The sequence below is a fragment of the Schistocerca nitens genome, chromosome 1, assembly GCF_023898315.1.
Source record: "Schistocerca nitens isolate TAMUIC-IGC-003100 chromosome 1, iqSchNite1.1, whole genome shotgun sequence".
Classification (NCBI taxonomy): domain Eukaryota; kingdom Metazoa; phylum Arthropoda; class Insecta; order Orthoptera; family Acrididae; genus Schistocerca; species Schistocerca nitens.
Window position 1 is genome coordinate 685,586,614 of NC_064614.1, and position 24,360 is coordinate 685,610,973.

The 24,360-nt window shown below is 41.5% G+C and overlaps 1 protein-coding gene across 1 annotated transcript in view; it reads right to left on the reverse strand.

Moving 5' to 3' along the window:
* Positions 1-1,879: 1,879 nt before the first annotated feature.
* The window catches only part of LOC126259337 (uncharacterized), a 235,456-nt gene continuing 212,975 nt past the window's right edge, over positions 1,880-24,360 (reverse strand). Inside the window, exons 9-10 of the mRNA XM_049956047.1 lie at positions 15,727-15,843; positions 1,880-2,401 (exon numbers count right to left, since the gene is read on the reverse strand). Of these exons, the coding sequence (XP_049812004.1) occupies positions 2,284-2,401; positions 15,727-15,843 (235 nt within the window). The 3' untranslated portion in view covers positions 1,880-2,283. The remainder of the gene's footprint in view (positions 2,402-15,726; positions 15,844-24,360) is intronic.

The following is a 24,360-nucleotide window of genomic DNA, read 5'->3' on the forward strand; positions in this document are numbered from 1 at the left end:
GCCACGTGGATGAAGAGCAAAAATTCCGCATCGTGTGGAAAAACATATGCAAGCTTTCACTGCCAACATTCACTTATAAAGGCCTATTGGAAAGTGTAAGGGTAATTTCTTGTCGATGTTTACTTTTCAAACTAACCGTTGCTGCTCATACTCCATTCATGTTAGGATGAAATACGGGAGAGTATTAGAAGATAATTTGTTGAATAATCGATAACGTTATTGTTAAGTGTTACTTTTTTCTGGAATTTTCAAAGGCAAGAACTGGATACTGAAATCTAACTTCTTAAAGTTAGCTAAATTCTTATTCATATTTGCAGAACATGAGAGTAATATCAAATAGGCAACACTTTCCTTATGTACTTAGCTTTTATTTATTTATTTATTTACGAAAAGATTTCAGCTCCTTAGCCGTTTGTCAGGTGACAACTAAATGTCTAAACTAGAGATAAATAACTTCATTAAAATGCTCCCTAGACGGTCAATAATATTGTACAACATTTCCAGATGCGCAATAATATTGAACGTGTAGGGGTCAGATTTGAGAACATCAAAAACTTTGGAATATCGTGTTAGGTTTGTTGTTGCTGTGTGAAAAATGAGTTAAAAGCAAGACGAAAGAACGTTATATTAGAGTGTGTCGAAATGCATGAATTATTGCCTGCATTGTGGGATGTTAGAGTAGGTGAGTACAAAAGCATAATTATTAAGAATGATGAATGGTATGACTTGTATTTTAGAAAATATTTAAAAAAAATAATTAATACATACTGTGTATACATACTTACCGGAATATAATCCATTAGCGTATTTATTATTGTGTGACACGTTTCATTAGCTATATCTCAAATACTGCAAGATAAAACTGCGCTTTTAAATTCCAAGTCTTCGAAAGAATTGCCAGTAACAATACAAAAGCGCAGACTTTTTGGAACTGCGTCTCTCATTATATTATTTTGTTTTTTGATGATAGGATATGGGCGACCGCGGACATTTTTGCGGGGGGGGGGGGGGGGGGCAAAGAGCAAGTACTTACCAACGTATAGCGGGATAATAATTTCCAGTAATATACAAACGCACGATATTGTTGACAGTATAATTGATAAAGTAATTGTGCACTCTAGGGAGATTGTCAACAATATTACGCCATGTTTCTGTAAATATTGTTGACCATTTAAGGGGCCGTTCAACAATAAGTCTGCGCACATGAGGTCTCATGTCACTTTCTTGTGGATGAAACATTCAGTTTCCTCCCATAGATGATCAAACAATCTGCGAAAGTTCGCATGTTTAGCAAATTATTTAGCAGTCTGCTGCTTTGTTTGACGTGTTTGTCAAACAAACGCTATGTCTGAAGTATTTGGAGAAATCTGATTGACAGCTGATTTAATAAACAAGTTTTAGCGTTTACGCTGGCGCTTCTCAAATAAATGCCATTTGCTGGCCAGACGTCGAAGATGAGGAACTGTAAAAATGTTGATTTTGAGGAAAGAAGACTTGTTTTCGGGACTAAGCTCAAAGAATTATATGAAGAAAAACAAAAATACTACCACTATGGTAGAGGAACTGTGTCTTCTCCATACAAATATTAAAGCGGAAGACATAAACAAAATCACCTTCACCTTATTACGCACAAGAAGCTGCAAAACATTCGTTATTAAATAAAAGACGATTACAGACTATCATGAAAGTATTTTCTTTTCGATACCTACTATGACTAGAAGGCGTTACTGATTCCGCTTCTGGAAATGCGGATAATATTATCCGTAAAAGTGAAAGGAAGAATTGCTTGTGTACAGAACTGTAATTGTTTTGTGAAACATGATCTTTGAATCTTGTGCTTCAATCGTAGAATGTAGGGAATTACTGAAAATAGTTAACATATGGAGAGAATTTTCTCGAGTTTATTTCATTTGAGTAGTATCACATCTGGGTTTCGCGTATGAACGTTCGTCACTTACGAACATCAGAACAAACTGATACTGTAGCTGTTTGTAGACTGAAAGAGAAGGCTGTAGTCAGAAACATAGTAGTTATCATGTCAGAACATGTGCATCTCGTTGATATTCAAGTCGATAAGACGAGTATTGTATACAGGCCGGAATTGTCACTAGTTTGCGTGCGCTGTACAGGAGAGTACAACTGTTTTTCATCAAGGCGGTCCACGGCCTGGAATCTGATGCAGTTAACAGAACACAGTGAAACACTGCGTAGTGTGTCTGCTACGGCAGGAGCCGTTACTGTTGTGGTCGTGGTGGTTGAGAATTGTAAGCCTGCGCCCTGGCATCAGTAGCACGAGCAGCGATCCAAGGGGCAGCGCGGCGGGTAGACGATGCAGCGGTCCATGCAGTACTCGTCAGCGCCCCTGCGGCCCGCCAGGTCGCCGATAGCTTCGCAGGTGCGTCTGCAACAGCATATAAAATAGCTTTAACCACCGAGAGGGCACCAGGCACACAACAGTGGCACAACCAGTAATATTCATCGAACCGAAATTTTCAGATGACTTACGTACAACGGTTTTGTTTAGATTTTCCTCTAAGACTGAAACTTTAATGCATGTTACATTATTGTCTTGTTTATTTTGCATCTGTTTATTATTAACTGCAATGGTTATTATCTGTTGCTGCTAAGGATGCAAATCTACACTACTGGCCATTAAAATTGCTACACCAAGAAGAAATGCAGATGATAAACGGGTATTCATTGGACAAATATATTATACTAAGACTGACATGTGATTACATTTTCAAGCAATTTGGCGGCATAGATCCTCAGAAGTCAGTACCCAGAACAACCACCTCTGGCCGTAATAAAGGCCTTGATACGGCTGGGCATTGAGTCAAACAGAGCTTGGATGGCTTGTATAGGTACAGCTGCCCATGCAGCTTCAACACGATACCACAGTTCATCAAGAGTAGTGACTGGCGTCTTGTGACGAGCCTGTTGCTCGGCCACCATTGACCAGACGTTTTCAGTTGGTGAGAGATCTGGAGGATGTGCTGGCCAGGGCAGCAGTCGAACATTTTCTCTATCCAGAAAGGCCCGTACAGGACCTGCAACATGCGGTCGTGCATTATCCTGCTGAAATGTAGGGTTTCGCAGGGATCTAATGAAGGGTAGAGCCACGGGTCGTAACACATCTGAAATGTAACGTCCACTGTTCAAAGAGCCGTCAATGCGAACAAGAGGTGACCGCGACGTGTAACCAGTGGCACCCCATACCATCACGCCGGGTGATACGCCGGTATGGCGATGACGAATACACGCTTCCAATGTGCGTTCACCGCGATGTTGCCAAACACGGATGCGACCACCATGATGCTGTAAACAGAACCTGGATTCATCTGAAAAAATGACGTTTTGACATTCGTGCCCCCAGGTTCGTCGTTCAGTAAACCATCGCAAACGCTCCTGCCTGTGATGCAGCGTCAAGGGTAACCGCAGCGATGGTCTCCGAGCTGATAGTCCATGCTGCTGCAAACTTCGTCGAACTGTTTGTGCAGATAGATGTTGTCTTGAAAACGTCCCCATCTGTTGACTCAGGGATCGAGATGTGGCTGCACGATCCGTTACAGCCAGTTGGATAAGATGCCTGTCATCTCGACTGCTAGTGATACAGGCCGTTGGGATACAGCACGGCGTTCCGTATTACCCTCCTGAACCCACCGATTCCATATTCTGGTAACAGTCATTGGATCTCGACCAACGCGAGCAGCAATGTCACGATACGATAAACCGCAATCGCGATAGGCTACAATCCGACCTTCATCAAAGTCGGAAACGTGATGGTACCCATTTCTGCTCCTTAAACGAGGCATCACAACAATGTTTCATCAGACAACGCCGGTCAACTGCTGTTTGTGTATGAGAAATCGGTTGGAAACTTTCCTCATGTCAGCACGTTGTAGGTGTCGTCACCGGCGCCAGCCTTGTGTAAATGCTCTGAAAAGCTAATCATTTGCATATCACACCATCTTCTTCCTGTCGGTTAAATTTCGCGTCTGTAGCACGTCATATTCGTGGTGTAGCAATTTTAATGGCCAGTTGTGTATATTCGTCAAAGGATGTAAAGGTGCTTTTCACAGATTAATTATCACGAAGGTCTAATTCCAGTATCATACCAAAAAGAACAGCTTTATATGCTGAAAATAGTGTACTGTAGGGTAATAAAGAGTTCATGTCCTAGTCCTAATTTGTATGACTGCATGGCCATATATTTGTAAGTGTTGGATAAATTCGGTAGTGTGGAAGTATGCTGGCAGTCAGTCTGTTGAATGTATGTACATTCCGAATAATTTTCAACTCTAGATTATACAGATCTTCAAATCACTGTACTGATTTCGGAGTTGCCACAGTAGGACACTACAGTACTGTGATCTATGCCGTCGAGAATGAGTATGTACGATTAATACGAGGGGCACTCAAAGAGTAATTGAACACATTCCTTTTGTCAGACAGTTTTCGTTGGAAAAGTGCGGAGTTTGTTGTGGGACATCGTGGCATATTCCCACTCCAACCCCTACAGTTTCATGAAGTTCCGAAAGGGGGCGGGCCTGTAGGTAGCCTTGAATATGGCGTCTGTAACGGAGGTGTGTTCCAAGCAGAGAGCTGTAATTGAGTTTCTTAAAGCGGGAAACCAGAGCTTCGCAAATATTCGTAGGCGGATGCAGAATACCTGCGGAGACTGGGCAGTGAACGAAAGCACGGTGACTCGTTGGGCAAGGCATCTGCCATCATCGCAACAGGGTCGCGCAAACCTGTCCGACCTCCCGCATGCCAGCCTGCTGCACACAGCTGTGATTTCTGCAGTGTTGGAACGTGCGGACACTCTCATTCTCCTTGTCCGTGACAATGCAAGGCCTCACACAAGTCTGCGAACCCTAGAGTACCTTATAAAACTTCATTGGGCTCTTCTTCTTCATCCTCCTTACAGGTTGGATCTCACATCTTCCGACTTACATTTCTTTGGCTCAATAAAGGTGCACTTTGCGGGATGCAGTACGTGGGTAACGTGGAGGTTATTGATGCAGCAACACGTCGACCAATAGGGTGGTACCATGCAGGCATACGAACCATCCTATTAAGGTGGCATGAGGCCGTCGCACTGAACGGAGGTAATGTTGAAAAATACGGTTTTATAGCCTAAAGAGAGAATCCTGAATAAAACCCACGTGCTGAAAAACCAACCTGCTTACAGGAAAAAAATGTGTCGCGTTACTTACTGAACGCCCCTTGTTTCCATATTACGAGTATGAACGAAGTTTAAAAATATGGCACCGGAAAGCAAAAACTATAGAATTTCGTTGCTAAAAATATTTCATTGTTCGATAAATTACTATTTTGCATATCATAGTTCCAAACGCAATGGTTTTCCTGTACACTTTCACTTTGGCTTTGTGGGAAGCCATTTCACGATGCCACTGTAGCACAAGTAATTGAAACAGAGACTCGGCAGTAGGATCATGTGCACCAAAAAACCTAAAAAAATAGAGGTGGCTATGAATTTTTTTCCTATACCCAGATAATTACTGGCGTCTCAACTGTGGAACTTGAAGCAAAGAAGGGAAAACTTGGATTTATCTTTTAAAAGCTTTAAGCCAAGTTCATTGAAACTAACGAATGTTAATTATTAAGATTCCTATGCAGCCTATGTACAAAATACAAGATGCTTTTTAGCGGAATCTGTCTTTACTAGTTATATCATGACATGCAGAATTTGTATGGCGCGTTCAGGCAAAATACGCCCATATGACTTTTGCTTCGAGGTATGTTGGCAACAAAAAGCTTCGTTCTGAATGTTCACTCCATAGATATTCCTACTCCATGGTATTCATGTATGGTCCTTTACACTTCTATCAGTTTTCTTTGAGAAGAAGCTCTTTTTTTTATCAGATAATTTAATTGTAGAAAGCTTACAGAAAGTGGTAGTTACCGTAAACAACAGTGTGTGTGTGTGTGTGTGTGTGTGTGTGTGTTGATTCCACAGCGAGAGAGTTAAAACGTGGGAATGCCACAAATCAGAAAAAATAAATATGTACACTAACGAACATGGGAAGCGTTACACCAATAACGTCTTGACCAAACGCTACAGAACAAACACTCCAATATTTTCATGCACTGTATGGTATGTTGATTATCAGTCTCTGTCTTTTGCGAGTGCAGACAGAAGCCATTATTACAGATGAAGAATTTAGTGAGTGCATGACGTGGGTTTTGGGTGGTTTTGACGTTACTATAAGTTCCCAACTAGAGTTTGCATCAGAGAACGCCCATAAGGAACTGTACAAGGTCTTTGAGAAAGGTCGAATCATTAGTATGAAGGACATGGTAGCATCATAGCGACAGATCACACGGACAATGACTGCAGAACGGAACGGATTTAAGACAACGGTGTGGCAAGAAGAGTTGGTACGGATAATTCCAAAGGTACCACATCACGAGGAAATGGGGAGTTTTCCACTGGTTCTCATGACTAGGCGGATGACTGCAGTTGAAATATGGGCAGAAGTTACAGGCAGTGTCATCGTGAACCATGTGAAACAGAACACTGGAAGCTGGGTTGAGTTCTCGAGTTGCCATGATTAGTTTAACGAAGACACGCCACCCACTACAGATACTTGCATGGTGTCAAGATACAATAAACAGAAAAATTAAATGGCTTTCTTTGGTGTTCAGCGATGCATCTCGCTTCTGTCTGCCTATTCGATATGATAATAGGACTGATTTGGTATTTGTTGAAATGGGACCGAACCCTAGAACAGCATGTGGCCAGAATAGTAAACCCTTTTCTTACATCCTTAATTACCAGGGTACCAAAGGGATAGTCCTGGAGAATTTTTTAAGACACACGTGGTTGTTCACACCACAAACGCCATGAGGAATGTATGGATCCATGACTGACTAGGCCATTCTCATTGGTCACCGGTACAGCAGGTCTGCGATGCGACGCCGGCCGCGGTGGTCTCGCGGTTCTAGGCGCGCAGTCCGGAACCGTGCGACTGCTACGGTCGCAGGTTCGAATCCTGCCTCGGGCATGGATGTGTGTGATGTCCTTAGGTTAGTTAGGTTTAAGTAGTTCTGAGTTCTAGGGGACTGATGACCACAGCAGTTGAGTCCCATAGTGCTCAGAGCCATTTGAACCATTTTTGCGATGCGACTGCAAGACGTGTACTTTCGTATGAGCCTCCAATAAGCAGTTTTGATAATAATGACACAACAAGCGTTTCAGGCAAGGTAAAAAGTTCCTTAAGATGACATTCGGAGGATGTTATTTCCATGGCACTACAAATACGTGTATTCGTGCCCGTGGAGTCACCACTCATGCTGATTCTGATGGTGATGATGGACATCCGCTCCAAATGAACTGAAAGTGTAACAACATTTTACGCGTTATGTGATGAACATCTCCACAAAGTCTGATAAATCCGGGACAGATTCTTTTCCATTTCCCTCAGTGTAGCTGAACTTGGCGGGTACGAGACGAAGGAATGAGTGTCATGTTAGATGCATGAAAATAGAAAGTTACCTGTAAGAGATTTAGAGTCGTCCATTAGGGTAAGCAACAGATCAAATTTCTAATGACATACTGTTATTTAAAACAAGTTTTAATCTGTGTTGACGTCATTTACTGTGGCACAATTTGTGCTTGAATGGCTACAGATTTCCAGTTCACCATTGGTTGAATATATCCGGTAATTGCTACCTGTATTCCATTTTACTCATTTTCCTCTCTGCAACTAGTGATTCCTTTTATCACTGTTAACGAAAACAATAATCTCGAAGATATCAGTCGTTATAATCATGATACGTAGCTGATCAGCTAGAATTTCTTGTCGGTAAAGCTTCAAATTCAGAATAATTCATCATGTGGCCGATTTCAGCTACTGCTACGGAAAATATTATTATATTACTGTTACGGAAATATTTACTGCCGAACTCAGACATTCCAAAAATTTTTTCGAGATGCTCGGTTATTAACTTACGTTTCTCTAAAAATAATCTGGCTGTTTTTTGGGAGAACAGTTAAGGGACACATGACTAACATTGTATGTAGGAAGGTCAGACTAAAAACATAAAATAATTACTTTATGGTGTTGATATGTATGCCTTGGGTAATGGAATGCGTTCTTTGAAAGAAGAGCATACTGTTTTTCTTAAGGTATTCTTATAATTAACTGTAATTTATGAGAATCAGCTGGATAACATGGAGTACTGTTTTCTTATGATTCTGAAATTTAAGAAACAGGAAATGGGAAAAATAGTCGGGCAATTTTATAAAGGTACCCATCTATGCATGAAGATGTTACAAATCCCGATTATCAAAGTATGACTCTATAGTAAAAGAGAGATGATCTCGTGATGAAAGGTATAGAACAAACGTGGTATCACATATACTGTCAATCATGAAGTGATTTATTATTCTTAAAATCTGTAAGGAAGTGAACAGGCTTCCGTGTCAGAGTGTCTAAAACGCTTGGGTGCATAACTCGGAATAGCTACTTGGAGTCTGCAAGGGAAGAAACGTTCATTGCTTGAATCGGCCTGAAAAGGGAGAGATGATGAGGTAGTGGGTAACGATCAGTACATACAAACTGAACAGCATTGTTAAATTCATTAGATTGTTGATGGTGATACCTACATCGGTTGAGGAAGTTAAACATGGTAAAAAAGTTAATTCTTGACTTATGTAGACGACATGCAACATTTCGACTATTGTACAAACCCTCATGCAGTAATCAATATGATACAGACACACACTAGGTAGTTTGGTTAAGATATTATCCAGGGCATCTTCACACATCAAATAAAGTTTTGCATCACCCCATTTCCAGAACTCCTGAAGGTAGACGTTCAGTGTGGATATTGTATCACAGACACAGTCCCTTTGACTATTCAGAGATGTCACAAAACTCGCCCAAACATGTCAACAACCATGGATGAGCAGCGCCTATTAGACAGAGGGGTTCCGGCAGCCGATCAATTCCAGTCATTCCAACTGGAAGGAGGTATCGTGTTGTCAGTAGTTCAACCATGCCTAGACGGTCAATTGTTCCTTAGTGCCAGGAAGGATTCTCAACAAGGGAAATGTCCACGCATCACGGAGTGATGTTGTTCGGACATGGAGGAGATACAGAGAGACAGGAACTCTCGATGACATGCCTCGCCCAGGACGCCCAAGGGCTACTATTGCAGTGGATGACCGCTACCTACGGATTATGGCTCTGAGGAACCCTAGCAGCAACACCACCATTTTGAATAATGCTTTTTGTGCGAGCCACAGGACGTCGTGTTACGACTCAAACTGTGCGCAATAGGCTGCATGATGCGCAACTTCACTCCCGACGTCCATGGCGAGGTACAGATGGCCCCAACAACACGCCGAATGAACCGCTCAGGATTGTCATCACGTCCTCTTCGCCGATGAGTGTAGCATATGCCTTCAACCAGACAACCATCGGATACGTCTTTGGAGACAACCCGGTCAGGTTGAACGCCTTAGACACACTGTCCAGCGAGTGCAGAAAGGTGGAGGTTCCCTGATGTTTTGGGGTGGCATTATGTACGGCCGACGTACGCCGCTGGTAGTCACGGAAGGCGTCGTAACGGCTGTACAATACGTGAATACCATCCACCGACCGATAGTGCAACCATATCGGCAGCATATTGACGAGGCATTTGTCTTCATGGTTCGCGCCCCTATTGTGCACATCTTGTGAATGGCTTCCTTCAGGATAACAACCTCGCTTGACTAGAGTGGCCAGCATGTTCTCCAGACATGAACCCTATCGAAGATGCCTGGGATAGATTGAAAAGGGCTGTTTACGAACGGTGTGACCCCCCCCCCCCCCAACCACTCCGAGGGACTACGCCCAATCGCTATTGAGGAGTGGGACACTGCCTTGATGAACTTGTGGATAGTATGCCACGATGAATACACGCATGCAGCAATGTAAGAGGACGTGCTACTGGGTATTAGAGGTACCGGTGTGTACAGCAATCTTGTCCACCACCTCTGAAGGTTTCACTATATGGTAGTATAACATGCAATGTGTGGTTTACATGAGCAATAAAAAGGGCAGAAATGATGTTTATGTTTATCTCTATTCCAATTTTCTGTACAGGTTCCGGAACTCTCGGAACCGAGGTGATGCAAAACTATTTTTGATGTGTGTGTATCTACATGGTTACTCTGAAATTCACAATTACGTGCCTCGCAGAGGGTTCATCGAACCACCATCAATCTATTTCTCTACTGTTCCACTCTCGAAGAGCACGCTGAAAAGATGAACACTTGACTCTTTCCGTGATAATCATTCCTCCTATGTAGATGGGCGCTAACAAAATAGTTTTACACGCTGACGAGAAAGCCGGTGATTGAAATTTCACGAGAAGAACCTCTCACAACGAATAACGCCTTTGTTTTAATGACTGCCACCCCAATTCGCGTTTCATATCCATGGCACTCTGCAAGGGGTTCATTATGTAAGAGGTTTACTGTTCACTATCCTACTGGAGCAAATGTAATTTCGATGTATTGCTCACGCGTTGCCTGCGATGTAGAACATACCTGCTGCAATAGAATCGCAGGTCAGAGCAGTGTCGGCAGCAGTAATAATCGCTCGCTCCTACAGAGCAGTAGCAATAGTTCGTTGTTATGGGGCAGTCTCAATAGCTCGCTGTTACGTAGAAATCGTTGTAGCTCACCGCTACAGTACAGTTGCTAGCCATGTAAGAGCAATAACAGTCGCCGCTGGTGCAGCGCACTTCATTGCCATGTAGTGTAAGGTAAACTTTATTATTCTTCATCGACATGCGCGTACTTAAATTTGTTGTCTGAGATGTTAATATGAATTTGTTTCAATCTTTTTGTGGTTTATCTTCACTAATTAAGTCAGACTTGCAATGTTCAATTTTTTATGTAATGTTTTGCAGAAATGTTTTCAATAATAAAGTTTTCCAGGACACAATTTTTTACCAGTCATTTACTTGAATTTGAATATTTTACAGATTTTCCCAGATCATAGTCATGTGTTGTTTAATAATCAGAGGACCAGCTACGCAGCTGTGTCAACACGCAAAGTCAGTTTTTTTTCTAATAATGCAAATCTCAGATAAATGCTGTTCAGTAGTAGTAGATAGCCCAACATTGCACTAAACTGTACCATTTAGGAGCAGATATATAGACAGCGTTATCCGGCGACACCATTATGAGGTAAGAATTTTTCAGTTTATTCAGGTTGATTTCACAGGGCCATGACATAGCGCTGTTTACGTCCAAAATTTATCAGTTTCAATTCTCAGTCAGTTTTGTACCGGAAATTTTTGTATACGGAAAGGTTACAACTCTCTCCACTACTTCGCGATAGTACAAAACGAACTGTCCTTCTTTGAACTTTCTCGATGTCCTCCGTCGATCCTGTCTGATGCGTATCCTAGAAGAGGGCAGTCTCTTTAGTAACCCTATTGCATTTTCTAAGTGTTCTGCCAATAAATCGCAGCCTTTGGTTTGTTTTACCCACAACATTATCTACGTCATTGATGCAATTGAAGTTACTCGTAGTTAAAACCCCTAAATATTTAGTTGAATTTACAGCCTTTAGATTTGTGTTGGGGAACGTCAGATATTACTTCTGTTTTGCTCGATGAATTTCCCTCAGGTATTGCGAACTGTGGCCTTTCGGATGGAAATCAAGAAACCAGTCGCACAACTGAAACGATGCTCCATAGGCATGTAATCTGATTAGAAGTCGCTTGTGAGGAAGGGATCAAAAGATTTCTGGAAATCTAAAAATATGGAATTAGTTTAACATCCCTTGTAAATAGCACTTATTACTACTCGAGAGTAAAAAGCTAGTTGAGTTTCACAAGAACAATATTTTCTGAATCCATGTTGGCTGTTTTAAAATAAATCGTTTTCTTCGAGATTACTCGCAATGTTCGAACACAATTTATGCTTCAAAATCCTACTTCAAGTCAACGTTAGCCATACGGATCTATAATCCAGCAGGTTAATTCTATTTCGTTTCGTGGGTAGTGCTGTGACTTACGCAACATCTCAGTCTCTAGGTACGAATGTTTCGACGGGCGATAGGTCTATATGACTGCTGAGTATGGAACTATTGTATCAGCATACCCTCAAAGGAATCTGACTGGTATGCCGTCTGGACCGGTGGACTTGTCTTTATTATTTTAAAATGTGTTGTTACAACGAGAGTATCTACTTCTCAGTTACCCATTTCAGCAGTTGTCCTTGGTTCGAATTCTGGAATATTTCATTCGTCTCCTTCGGTGAAAGGATTTTCGAAAAACCATATTTAATATTTCTGCTTAAGTGCCACTGTCGTCAGTAACATCACTATCGTTATTGCGATGGTATACTTTGCACACGAGCAGAATATCTTTGGCCTTTCTGCCAGGTTTCGGGACAGAGTTTCGTTTTGGAAGATACTAAAGGCATCTGGCATTGAAGTTCGCGCTATATTTCGAGCTTCTGTAAAACATCGCCAATCTTGGGGTTTTACGTTTTTTAAAATTTTGGCATGATTTTTCTCGTTGCTTCTGCAACAGTGTTTTGACTTGTTTTGTGTACCGTGGGAGTCAGTACCATTTATTGGTATGTGGTCTCTCCATAGCCGTCGATCTATTTCTTTGGATTGAAACCACATCTGGACTACGCCTACATAGCCAGAATGGAAGGCGTGAAACAGTCTCATAGGAAAGTGTCAAGCGAGTTTTTATCTGATTTTTTAAAAATTAATGTATTTTGCGTTTGTATCTGATGGGTTTGCATGTTACGGTATTCCATCTCATCGCAACAATCTTATGGTCACTAACTCCTGTATCTATCGTGGTGCTCCCAATTTGCACAGGATTATTTGTTGCTAAGATGTCAAGTATGTTTTTGCAACAATTTACACTTCAGGTGGGCTCCTGAACTAAATGTTCAAAATAATCTGCCGACCACCGACTTTAAACGTGTATTTTCGCCAAAATCATCTTTTTTCCTCTCTCTTTTAAAGATTTTGACTCGTGCCTCATAGTCCAATGCGCATTATTCATCCAACCATTCTTAATCATTCTTTATCAAATATTTTATGTATATTTTGGTTGGTTTCGAATCGTAATTTCAAATTAATTAGTTATTCAGACAACACAAGCTAATGTTATATTTAAAACTCAATGCCATGCCTGAGCTTTAACCCACGAGACCTGCTTTACACACAGCAAAGCCAGCTGGTTACAGTGTCCCCGGAACTCATAAGCGTGTATCAAACCTAACCACTGTCGCTTATAGCATACTGAAAATCACATTAAGCGCTAGAAAAAAACGGTAGGTCGAACTGAAAATCGAACACAGAATATTTGGATTACTAATTTCATCTTTCATCATTTAAACTATCTATCTATAAAGCAATCAGACTCTAAATGGACTAAAAAATGTAATTTCTCAAATTCAAAGTGAATATTAGCTGTGAGCAAAACTTCAAGTCAGTTACAGTTTCAAAGCAAAATCCAGCTAAAGGTCAAAAATAGACCTTCCTTCTTTTCAAATGTTCTCGCAGTTATTGATTGTATTGACTGTGGCGTTCAGTCCAATTTCCTTTTTGTTAGTTTTTAGTTGTTTCAGGACTTTATCAAATTATTCGGTAACACCTTAAAACTGCGTGTAGCAAGCGTCCCTTACGTAATCACGTTTGTTCTCTCAGTAAATTCAACCACGTACGTAAAATAAAATATTGATTGATTTGATCCATTTACGAGGATAGTAGTCGACAAAAACGATTCTTGATTTTATCAAGAGTATCAAACTCAGCACATGCCATTTTCTTCTTTGATATCTGTATTTTATGGTGTATGAAATAGTTTCAGTGTCCAATTTTCTGCAGCGGAGTGAATATTGTAATTATTTTTATTTAATTATTTTTGTTACATTTTATATACTTTAATATTTTTATTATTTATTATTTTATTATATTATATTTTGACAATGTTGACTGGAATATCCTCTTTGAAATTTTGAGGGGTCGCAGGAGTAAAATACAGAGAGCGAAAGGCTGTTTACAATTTGTACAGAAACTAGACGGCGGTTATAAGAGTCAAGGGGCATGAGAGGGAAGCAGTGGTTACGATGGAGTGAGACAGGGCTCTAGCCTATCCCAAGAATATTCTATCCGTATACTGAGCAAGCAGAAAAAGAATCAAAAGAAAAGTTTGGAGTAGTAATTAAAATCCAGCGAGAAAAAATAAAAATTTTCAGATATGCAAATGACACTAATTCTCTCAGAGACAGCAGTGGACTTGGAAGTTAAATGGAATGGACAGGGTCTTGAAACGAGGATATAAGATGAAATCAACAAAAGCAAAACAAGGATAATGGAATGTAGGTGAATTAAATTGGGTGATTCCTAGGGAATTTGATTAGAAACGGGACACTTAACGTAGTAGATGAGTTAACAGTAAAATAACTGATAATGGTCGAAGTAGAGAGGGTATAAAACGTAGACTGGCAATGGAAAGAAAAGCATTTCTGAAGAAAATAAATTTGTTAACATCGAATACAGATTTAAGTGTTAGGAAGCCTTTTCTGAATGTACTTGTCTGGGGTGTAGCCATGTATGGAAGAGAAACATGGGCGATATACAGATTAGATAGAAGGAGAATAGAAGCTTTTGAAATATGGTGTTACAGCAGAATGCTAAAGATTATATGGGTCGCTCACGTAATTAATGAGGAAGTACTGGATAGAATTAGGAAGACAAGAAATTTGCGGCACAGTTTGACCAAAAGAAAGGATCGGTTGATAGGATACTCTCTGAGACACCAAGAGATGACCACTTTAGTACTGGAGGGACGTGTGGGGCGTAAAAATCGTAGAGGGAAGCCAAGAGATGAATACGATAAGCAGATTCAGAACGATGTAGGTTGCAATAATTACTCAGAGATGAAGAGGCTTGCAAACGATAGAGTAGCATGAAGAGCTGCATCAAACTAGTCTTCGGACTGAAGAACACAACAACAACATGTCTTGACATTTTAAAATGCTTTTCTGTTTAGCTCGTAGTGAGTTCTTCACTTGAACTAATTCATTGCCAAACGATAATGTTAATATGATACTGTGTTTATTGTACCAAACACTTGTAGCTTAGTGAATGAGCTGGAGAAAAAAAAATTAAATTGGTATGGTATTGACACTGCCGATATCAGGTCTATTTAAACTGCTATAGCATCCTGAATATTAAGTGCATAGCAATACGAAATAGGCAACACACTATTAGGATAACTGAAAATTTTCAGAAGCTGTACGTGGACAGGTAAAGTTCCGCGTTCTGGCCCTAGAGAGGCCAATCGGGCCCGGCCGATCGTCACATCTTTTGTCAGTGGCTTCATCGGGTGCGATACGGAGGGGCACGGGGTCGGCAAACCACTCTCTCCGTCGCTGTCGTGTTTGTTGACTTTTGAATCGTTACTAATAGGTCGAGTAGCTCCTCAGTTGGTCTCACGAGGCTGAGGCCACCCCGTAATAGTCCTCTCACAAAGGAAATAAATCCCTTCTAGTAACGGGAATCGAACCCAAATCCCCTGCGCGGCAGCCACCGTATTGAGAATTGACCTACGGAGGACGACACGTAGATAGAATTTTGGGGTACTTTTGGTTCGACTTAGTAAGGTTATACCGTAGTAAAGTACGTATGTGATCTTTGTAGACTGCAGGCTTAGCCGAGTACTCACGGACAATGGCAGAGGTCCGGAGGGCAGTTGGGTGGGTACCGCAGGCAGTTGGTCTGGCACCACTCGCCCATGCCAGGCGACGAGCGGTACAGCGGGGTCGGCTGACACACCTGCGCCCTGAAAAACATAAGATATTTTATGAGATAGAGTGCCAAATTTAGACAGCCTGAGCAGGCTATTTCAAAGGTATCATCTATCAACCAGCAATTAGGTTGATGTCCTTCCGTATAACTGACAACCCTCGTAGCACTTACTATCGCTAAGAGCTATTTACAAGAACAGAATTTGCAATTTTTAGCATATAAAATGCATATTTTTACTCTTATCTACACGTTTTTTGAGATCTCAGCATTGATATCTCTCTCTCTCCCCCTCCCCCCCTCTCTCTCTCTTTCTCCCTCTCTCTCCCTCTCTCTCCCTCACTTACTATCATCCTAGAAATTATTTGTACCTTGCACACATGATATCGTATGAAGTGTTGAAGGAAACAGACTAATTTGTTTTTGTACAAAAGTTTCTGCCGCCAAAATAAGTTTCCGTAAGATTTTTCGGAATTTGTGACTTCGTCATGTAGCTTCATGACCTAAGATGACCCACTCAAGCAGTAAGTTGGTGTTATTTAAACCTGCTAGTTGTTAAAAATAAGTTACCTTCTTAATGAGATTTTCAAAGATAATTTCTTTACTGTAATCTCATTCCATTCAGAATCCGAATAACAGATACAAAACATAAATGGGACGCTCACGTTTGCTAATAATAGTATATAATGTTTACTTTTCCTTTCTCAATCCAAGAGCCCTTTCGGGAGGAAAATATGAATTGCCTGATAACAACCGTTATTTTCTTTTTATTGTCTTCTCTGTTTGATAATTTTTTGATGTTTCTCTATCAACGTTGTCTAATCTCATCATTTTTGTTCACGTGAAGTTTTGTTGCTATTTCTATAATCTGTGTCACATATTCTGGTCTCTGCCATACCTTACTGTATATACTCCATATTGGGCTGTGTGTTGCTTGATCAGATATTCTTTCTTGTTTTAGTATACATATTATTTTTCCTGCCAGTAACAGTTCTGTAATTATTTGTTTTTCTTCATCCACTGTAGCGCCTCCTCACTTCATACTTTATTTCGTTCTGTAACACTACCATGCGTACTTCAGAAATAATTTATTTCATATTCTACGACTAATCTTTCAATCCTCGTTCATACACTTAGATTAACTGTATAACTGGTAACATGGGAATTAAAAGTAAGTACTTTTTACTGAGTGTTGCCCTACTGCTGATAAGTTCTGCATAGAAGCATGTAACCCGTGAATAGGTGATGGACTGTTAACTCTGACGTTTAGAGAAAATTATGTTCTTCTAAACCTTTCACGTCAAACACGCGAATAAATTCGAGCCAGTTTCGTTACAACTTACCTAGTTAGATACAAAACGACAGGCAGAAACTGTTGTCAATTAAAATCTTTGAAAATACGGTCCTCTCAGAGAAATGTAGACTGTCCATAGTAGCATTTTCTCGGACTGAACAAGTATGTGGAACGAATACGGGTGTGCTCTTTTGGTAGGAAATCGATAAGCGCAACTTACAGGCCTCTGGATAACAAGGAGTTTCTTTGACGTCCCATTATTTAAACATTTTACCAACACTTTCTCACACTCCACTGCAAATGGGATGGCGCCGCACAGAAACATGTTCTAGATGGATGTGATCACAAGTTTTCTATAATCTGTTACTGACTGCAAGAATCATGGCAGATTTCAGTATGCTCCTTACTCTCTATGTTCTAATTCTAGATTACCTGACTCTCTTCCTTCTCTGAAAGATAGTTGTACCTAATCACTTGCACTTCCATAGTCAACCTTAGTTCAGTCTAAACGGAAGTAGCTTCGTTGTAGATGTGAGCTTAAAGAGGAAAAAAATCATGCGTCAGTTATCAAAACTGCGCTGTATTTTGTCTGACTTTAACAACCTGACAAATAGGGGAATAATAACTTACGCTTGGAGGGACGAATAACGTAAATAACTCTTTTGCACCGATCGTAGAGTCTATTTTGCTGTGCTCAGTGACGTAATTATTTACGGCAGTCGTTTAAGAAGTGGAACCAAGTGGTCGCTTCTTTCATCAGCTTGGGAATGACGCTGTTTGACTTTCTGGTAGCTTACGTGATCTATCATCGGTAACCCTCCTGTCGCAATAACATTCTTTCCTTAGATACTGCATTCCACAGGGCGAGTTTCTTTCCGTTCACTCTGTAATACCTTCAGTAATCTGAGGTAACCTTGGGAAAGCTAAACTTGGATGGCTGGGCCGTGGTTCGAAGTCTGACCCTTCCAAATGCGTCAGTATACTACCTACTTGGTCTGCTCATAATGTTTAGATTTTTGAGATCTCACCCTGGTATATTATTTGTCAATTTTTCATGCCCCACCAATTCTTAAAAAGGAAGTCAAACTCTTGTGTACTATTTACTGGTATAACTCGTACAGGGTTTTATTCTTTGAAGTCTGCATTACGTCTGTTTGGCCATCACAGTGAAGATATGTAATTGGGCACTATATGTCTTAACAGCTAAGCAACTGCTTAAAATTGAATCCAAAAGTAAGGACGTCAGGCACAATTAACTTGTGCACAAGCAAAATGTTAGAGTTGAGTTGAGAACTGATTCTAACAATGCACAAAAAATTTAAACCTTTGTGAAAGGAATACTATTTGTTATCGTCTGCGAAATTTACTGTATTATAGGAAAATTTAACTTTAAATTTACTAATGAAATTAAAACAAAGTATGAGTGACTTTATTGATGGTCTGCAAAGCCTGTGGCCATTAGTGAGGTCCTTTAAAAATGCTTTGCCCAGAAAAATATCAAACAATTTAATACAGTTTTGAATCACACATGCGAAAATGTACTTAGAAACCGTGATTTATTGGAGTATGGTGATATATTAATGCTATTCTCGATTTATTTTTGTATGCTAGTTCGCTAATCTGTTCAGTGGCTCTCTCCTTAACTTATTCATGATTATATAAGAAATATATTCATAAATTATAGGGAAGCTACCTGGTAGAGGCTCATTTCTTACAAAACAGACAATGCACTTACGAATTATGATGATGGTTCCAAGTCGACTGTAATAATCGCAAGCAAATATTTTGACTGGATTCTCAGAATAAATGTCTAAGAACGAGTGGACTTGAGTCAGTTAATTTGTAGAATTTATAGTATGTCCACAGTTTCTTTTTTTTCTTTTTTTACTTCGCGAATCGCGTAGTACATAAGTTTAATTAAAGGAAAAAGTTAACGACTTGCGGCAGCAGATACTTTGATACTGAATGTCCCGGCTCGGCGACACTGAGAGCTGGACATCGGCATTCGGCAGCTGCAGCGCTAGTGAACACTGTTGCGGCGCCCCCTACTGACCACCGCGACGGCCGTGAAAGTACGACCACCTCGTGACAGAGACAATCCGTGTACTGGCTTCTCTATTGCCCCGGTACTGTAACGAACTAATAGTTCTTGATCCCTGCTTCACTGAGTTTCTGGTTTTCTCTGGATTACTCAACTGGACTTCTTTACTCATTCAAACAGTCTCCAATTATCCGTTTCCTGGTTGCTCTAGCTGGTCTTATCGCCATCGGTGTTCCGTTGTTTGGTGGTGCACACCAGTCGATCTGTTGTGGCTCTAGAAGAAGATGCACAGACACCTTTTTATTTTATTTATTTATTTTCACTCAAAGAATTACCACACTCTTAACGGAACAGAATCGACAGACGTGAAGGTAATTTCCAAAGTAGTCCACGGAAGTGGGATAGGACCGTCACTGTTTAGAATGTATACAGGGTGGTCCATTGATAGTGACCGGGCCAAATATCTCACGAAATAAGCATCAAGCGAATCACTACAAAGAACGAAATTCGTCTAGCTTGAAGGGGGAAACGAGATGGCGCTATGCTTGGCCCTCCAGACGGCGCTGCCATAGGTCAAACGTATATCAACTGCGTTTTTTAAAATAGGAACCCACATTTTTATTACATATTCGTGTAGTACGTAAAGAAATATGAATGTCTTAGTTGGACCACTTTTATCGCTTTGTGATATATGGCGCTATAATAGTCACAAACGTATAAAAGTACGTGGTATCACGTAACATTCCGCCAGTGTGGAGGGTATTTGCTTCGTGAAACATTACCCGTGTTAAAATAGACCGTTTACCAATTGCGTAATAGGTCAATATCGTGTTGATGTATGGCTATTGTGATCAAAATGTCCAATGGGCGTGTGCTATGTATGCTGCTCGGTATCCTGGGCGACATCATCCAAGTGTCCGGACCGTTCGCCGGATAGTTACGTTATTTAAGGAAACAAGGAGTTTCAGCAACATGTGAAACGTCAACCACGACCTGCAACAAATGATGATGCCCAAGTAGGTGTTTTAGCTGTTGTCGCGGCTAATCCGCACATCAGTAGCAAAGTGCGCGAGAATCGGGAATCTCAAAAACGTCGGTGTTCAGAATGCTACATCAACATCGATTGCACCCATACCATATTTCTATGCACCAGGAATTGCAAGGCGACGACTTTGAACGTCGTGTACAGTTCTGCCACTGGCCACAAGAGAAATTTTTTGCACGCGTTCTATTTAGCGACGAGGCCTCATTCACCAACAGAGGTAACGTAAACCGGCATAATATGCACTATTGGGCAACGGAAAATCCGTGATGGCTGCGACAAGTGGAGCATCAGAGACCTTGGCGGGTTAATGTATGGTGCGGCATTATGGGAGGAATGATAAATGGCCCCCATTTTATCGATGGCACTCTAAATGGTGCAATGTATGCTGATTTCCTACGTAATGTTCTACCGATGTTACTACAAGATGTTTCACTGCATGACAGAATGGCGATGTACTTCCAACATGATGGATGTCCGGCACATAGTTCGCGTGCGGTTGAAGTGGTATTGAATAGCACATTTCATGACAGGTGGACTGGTCGTCGAAGCACCATACCATGGCCCGCACGTTCACCGGATCTGACGTCCCCGGATTTCTTTCTGTGGGGAAAGTTGAAGGATATATGCTATCGTGATCCACCGACAACGCCTGTCAATGCTTGTGCGAACATTACGGAAGGCGAACTACTCACTGTTGAGAGGAATGTCGTTACACGTATTGCCAAATGCATTGAGGTTGACGGACATCATTTTGAGCATTTACTGCATTAATGTAGTATTTACAGGTAATCACGCTGTAACAATAGGCGCTCTAAGAAATGATAAGTTCACAAAGGTACATGTATCACATTGGAACAACCGAAATAAAATGTTCAAACGTACCTACGTTCTGTATTTGAGAGGTGGCATGAGCCCCCTCTCATATTTCTATCTTACGATTCTCCTCTCTAGTTGCATGCGGTGGAGGGTTGCTATTCCTTCACACGCGGACTTCCCATGCAGCGTCTCTCGCCACCCGGGTGGTCCAGTGACAGGCGGGCTCTTCTGACTTTGAAAGGGTAGGCCGACAGGTGTGGGGGGTCGAGTGAATGCTTTCCAGACGCCGACATTGTCAGGAGACGCGCCCGCGGGAGCCGGAAGTGGCGGCTGGGCTGGAGGTTCCGTTGCTTCGCAGAAGCTTAGCGAAAACACTTTCTGGCGGGCTACCAGCGAGGCGTGGGAATGACTTATGTACCCAGGCAGCTGTGGCGGGAAAATTCCCGCGCTTTCTGCAAAATAGTAACTGTGATTGGCTTGCTCAGGGCATAGCTCCGTGACGTAGCAAAATCAGCACAGAAATTGGCGCCAAGAATCTCCATTGGTGGAATGGTAGTGCTCCGGCAATGGAGTGGAATTTCTGCCGGTTTTCGAGTTGCTGATTGGAACGTAACCACGGCCACTGTCGTGGGGGCGGGAATGTTGTGTGTTCGGCCTGCACGGGTGCTCTAGGGAGTCGGCTCTCGCCTTTCGGTCGAGGACGTCGAAGCAACCAGCCAACGGCTCCGGTACGCCAGATCGTGTCCTGGCAGTCAAGAAGACAGTTTGGTAATGTATGTCCGCAGCACCGGCAGACAGGGATTTTCCTAGGTGATAATCAGAGCACAGCAGAGCGCGCCTGTTCGTCTTTTTCTAACTTTGTTCTGTCTTGAGTAGCAGCAATTACTGTTGGGTTAGCTGTGTGTCTCTCTTGAGATTTGAGTGGCAAGGAATTGGCTCCACATACCACTTCGTCTTAAACTTCACGATCTAGTTTAGGGACAACTTCACCTTTACAGTGTTTGTATGAATCTCCAATGTGAGCCAATTTGATGTATTATAAATATTTCCTGTGTTTCTTTTACTATTCTGTGTTTAGTCTTAATAAATCATATTGTTATTTTGGACAGAACTTTCGTTCTGTTAATCGATAGAGCAACCCTATCATTCCTCACTATGCTAATGAAACCTTTGTTTATTTAACTTATTTATCAAATTAAATTATTGCAGGTGCCAAACTCTCTTCTACTCCACTGGCAGGGTTGATTAGAGTCAGTTCGCGTATTTTTTTATCCTTGTGCAACAGCAAAAGTCGGAGTTAGAATAGGGGGGGGGGCTTAGAGCATGATTTACATATGTGGATTCTAGTAGAATTTAGTGATAAATACACTGCTAGCCCTGGCTCCTCGCATAATATGGCGACCCTTAGCCTCGGATCTTTCCTGAGAATCACTGATTAACAAACAGTATTCTTAGTACGAACATTCAAATTTTTTTTCTCTAATTTTTTTTATTGATTAATACCCAAGTTTTTTTCTGGTAGTTCCGCGTTTAGTTTTAAGTAGCGGCGCATGATTACAGTTTTTGTTTTCAGTGTATATATTTTTTTGTTCATTGTTTTTTGTGTTTCGTTGATGTGGAGTGCGTACCACATCGCACTTTGTCGGATTTGTGTGCGGTTTCTGTACCACATCAAATTGTGTTTGTGATTACAGCGTTGGAACAGCGTTGTTGAAATTTTATGTCTATGTGTAAAAATACAGGGAGTAGATTATTTTTATTGTGTATTTTAGATAAATTTTGTTTCTCATGAATGATCACGAGAAGTAAGGCACGACTATTAGTGAGCGAAGCTAAAACAAAAGTGGATACTATAATGGATAAGGGGCAGTTTACTGACGGGGATAGGTTCGGAGATGAGATGGGCACATTTTTAGCAGGACAGGACGACAGGGTCATTGATGAGCACGGTGATTTGGACGCGATCTTAGAGCAACGTCGCGGCCGTGATTATGATAGTGAATTGGAGGATGGAACAGAGACAGGCACACAGGTCGAGACGGTAGCAAAAGTTTATAGTCAAACGAACGAGTGCAGACAGAGGCCAGCTCGGTCACGTCAGAGCTCTAGCGCCCAGGTGTCCCGAGTTACATCGCCCATCTTTGAAGAGGATCAAGAAGATGACGTAAACCCAATACTGAGCTTCCTACGATCAATGAAAGAAGAAGGTGATGAACAACGTAAGAAGGAGAAGGAAGAAGATGAGAAACAACGTAAGAAGGAGAAGGAAGAAGATGAGAAACAACGTAAGAAGGAGAAGGAAGAAGCTGAGAAACAACGTAAGAAGGAGAAAGAAGAAGCTGACGAACAGCGTAAGAAGGACACGGAAGCAATAATTTCGCATATAGGGGAAATTCGTGGGGAATTATTAACAATAAAGAAAGAATGTGGAGAAGCAAAACAAATGTCAATGGTAGCACAAAAAGTAGCAGGCCTAGCCAAAACTGCAGCAACAGGGGCAATGAAAATCGCAAGAGTAACTTCTCAACTCGCAGAGCGCTTGCGACGTGCGACACAAGTCCACTCAAAATCCCTAGCGGCCTTAAAGACTCAAGGTAATATTGCGGTTACGAACATCACGAAACGAATGAAAGAAGTAGAGAGTCGGATAGCGAAACTAGAGCGAAACGGGCACACGAGCACTGCGCGTTCGGATACCAATGATGGAGTACACAGGATTGTGTCTCCGAGGAAAAGCCCGCCGTGCTCTAGCCCAGTGACAGCGTGCGGAACGAACAATGCACACGCAGAAACAGCGAGTAATAGCTCCAATAATTGCAGCCCACTTAGAAGAGTGAATGCTGAATGCCACTTCCACTGTGATACAGACGTAGCAGATCACAGTTATCAGCAAGATAGAACAGGACACTCAGCAGACGTGCAAGTATCGGAAACGAGTGACAACACCAGTGCGAGGATCAGACAGGATTTTGATCACAATCACTTCCTGTCGATACTAAAATTCCAGAAGTTCAAAGAAAATGGAGGGTCGATGCATCTGAAGAGCTGGGTGATGCAGTTTACAAATTCATTACCGGCATCATGGCCAACCCAGGCAAAATTAGAATTCATGTGTGGACACATCGAAGGACAAGCAGCGGAAAAGATGCGGGGCGTGGCAGCGACGTGTCGGACTTATCAGGAATTTGTTGGTGCATTCCTGCGGACCTACTGGTCAAAGGAAACGCAAGACAGGATTAAAGAGGAAATAATATTTTGTCCTGAACTGGAAGTGTCCGGGCATAGGAGCGCAACCAAATTTTTTGATGATTTACTCAAGAAGAATCAGTTTTTAGATAGTCCATATAGCAACGGAGAA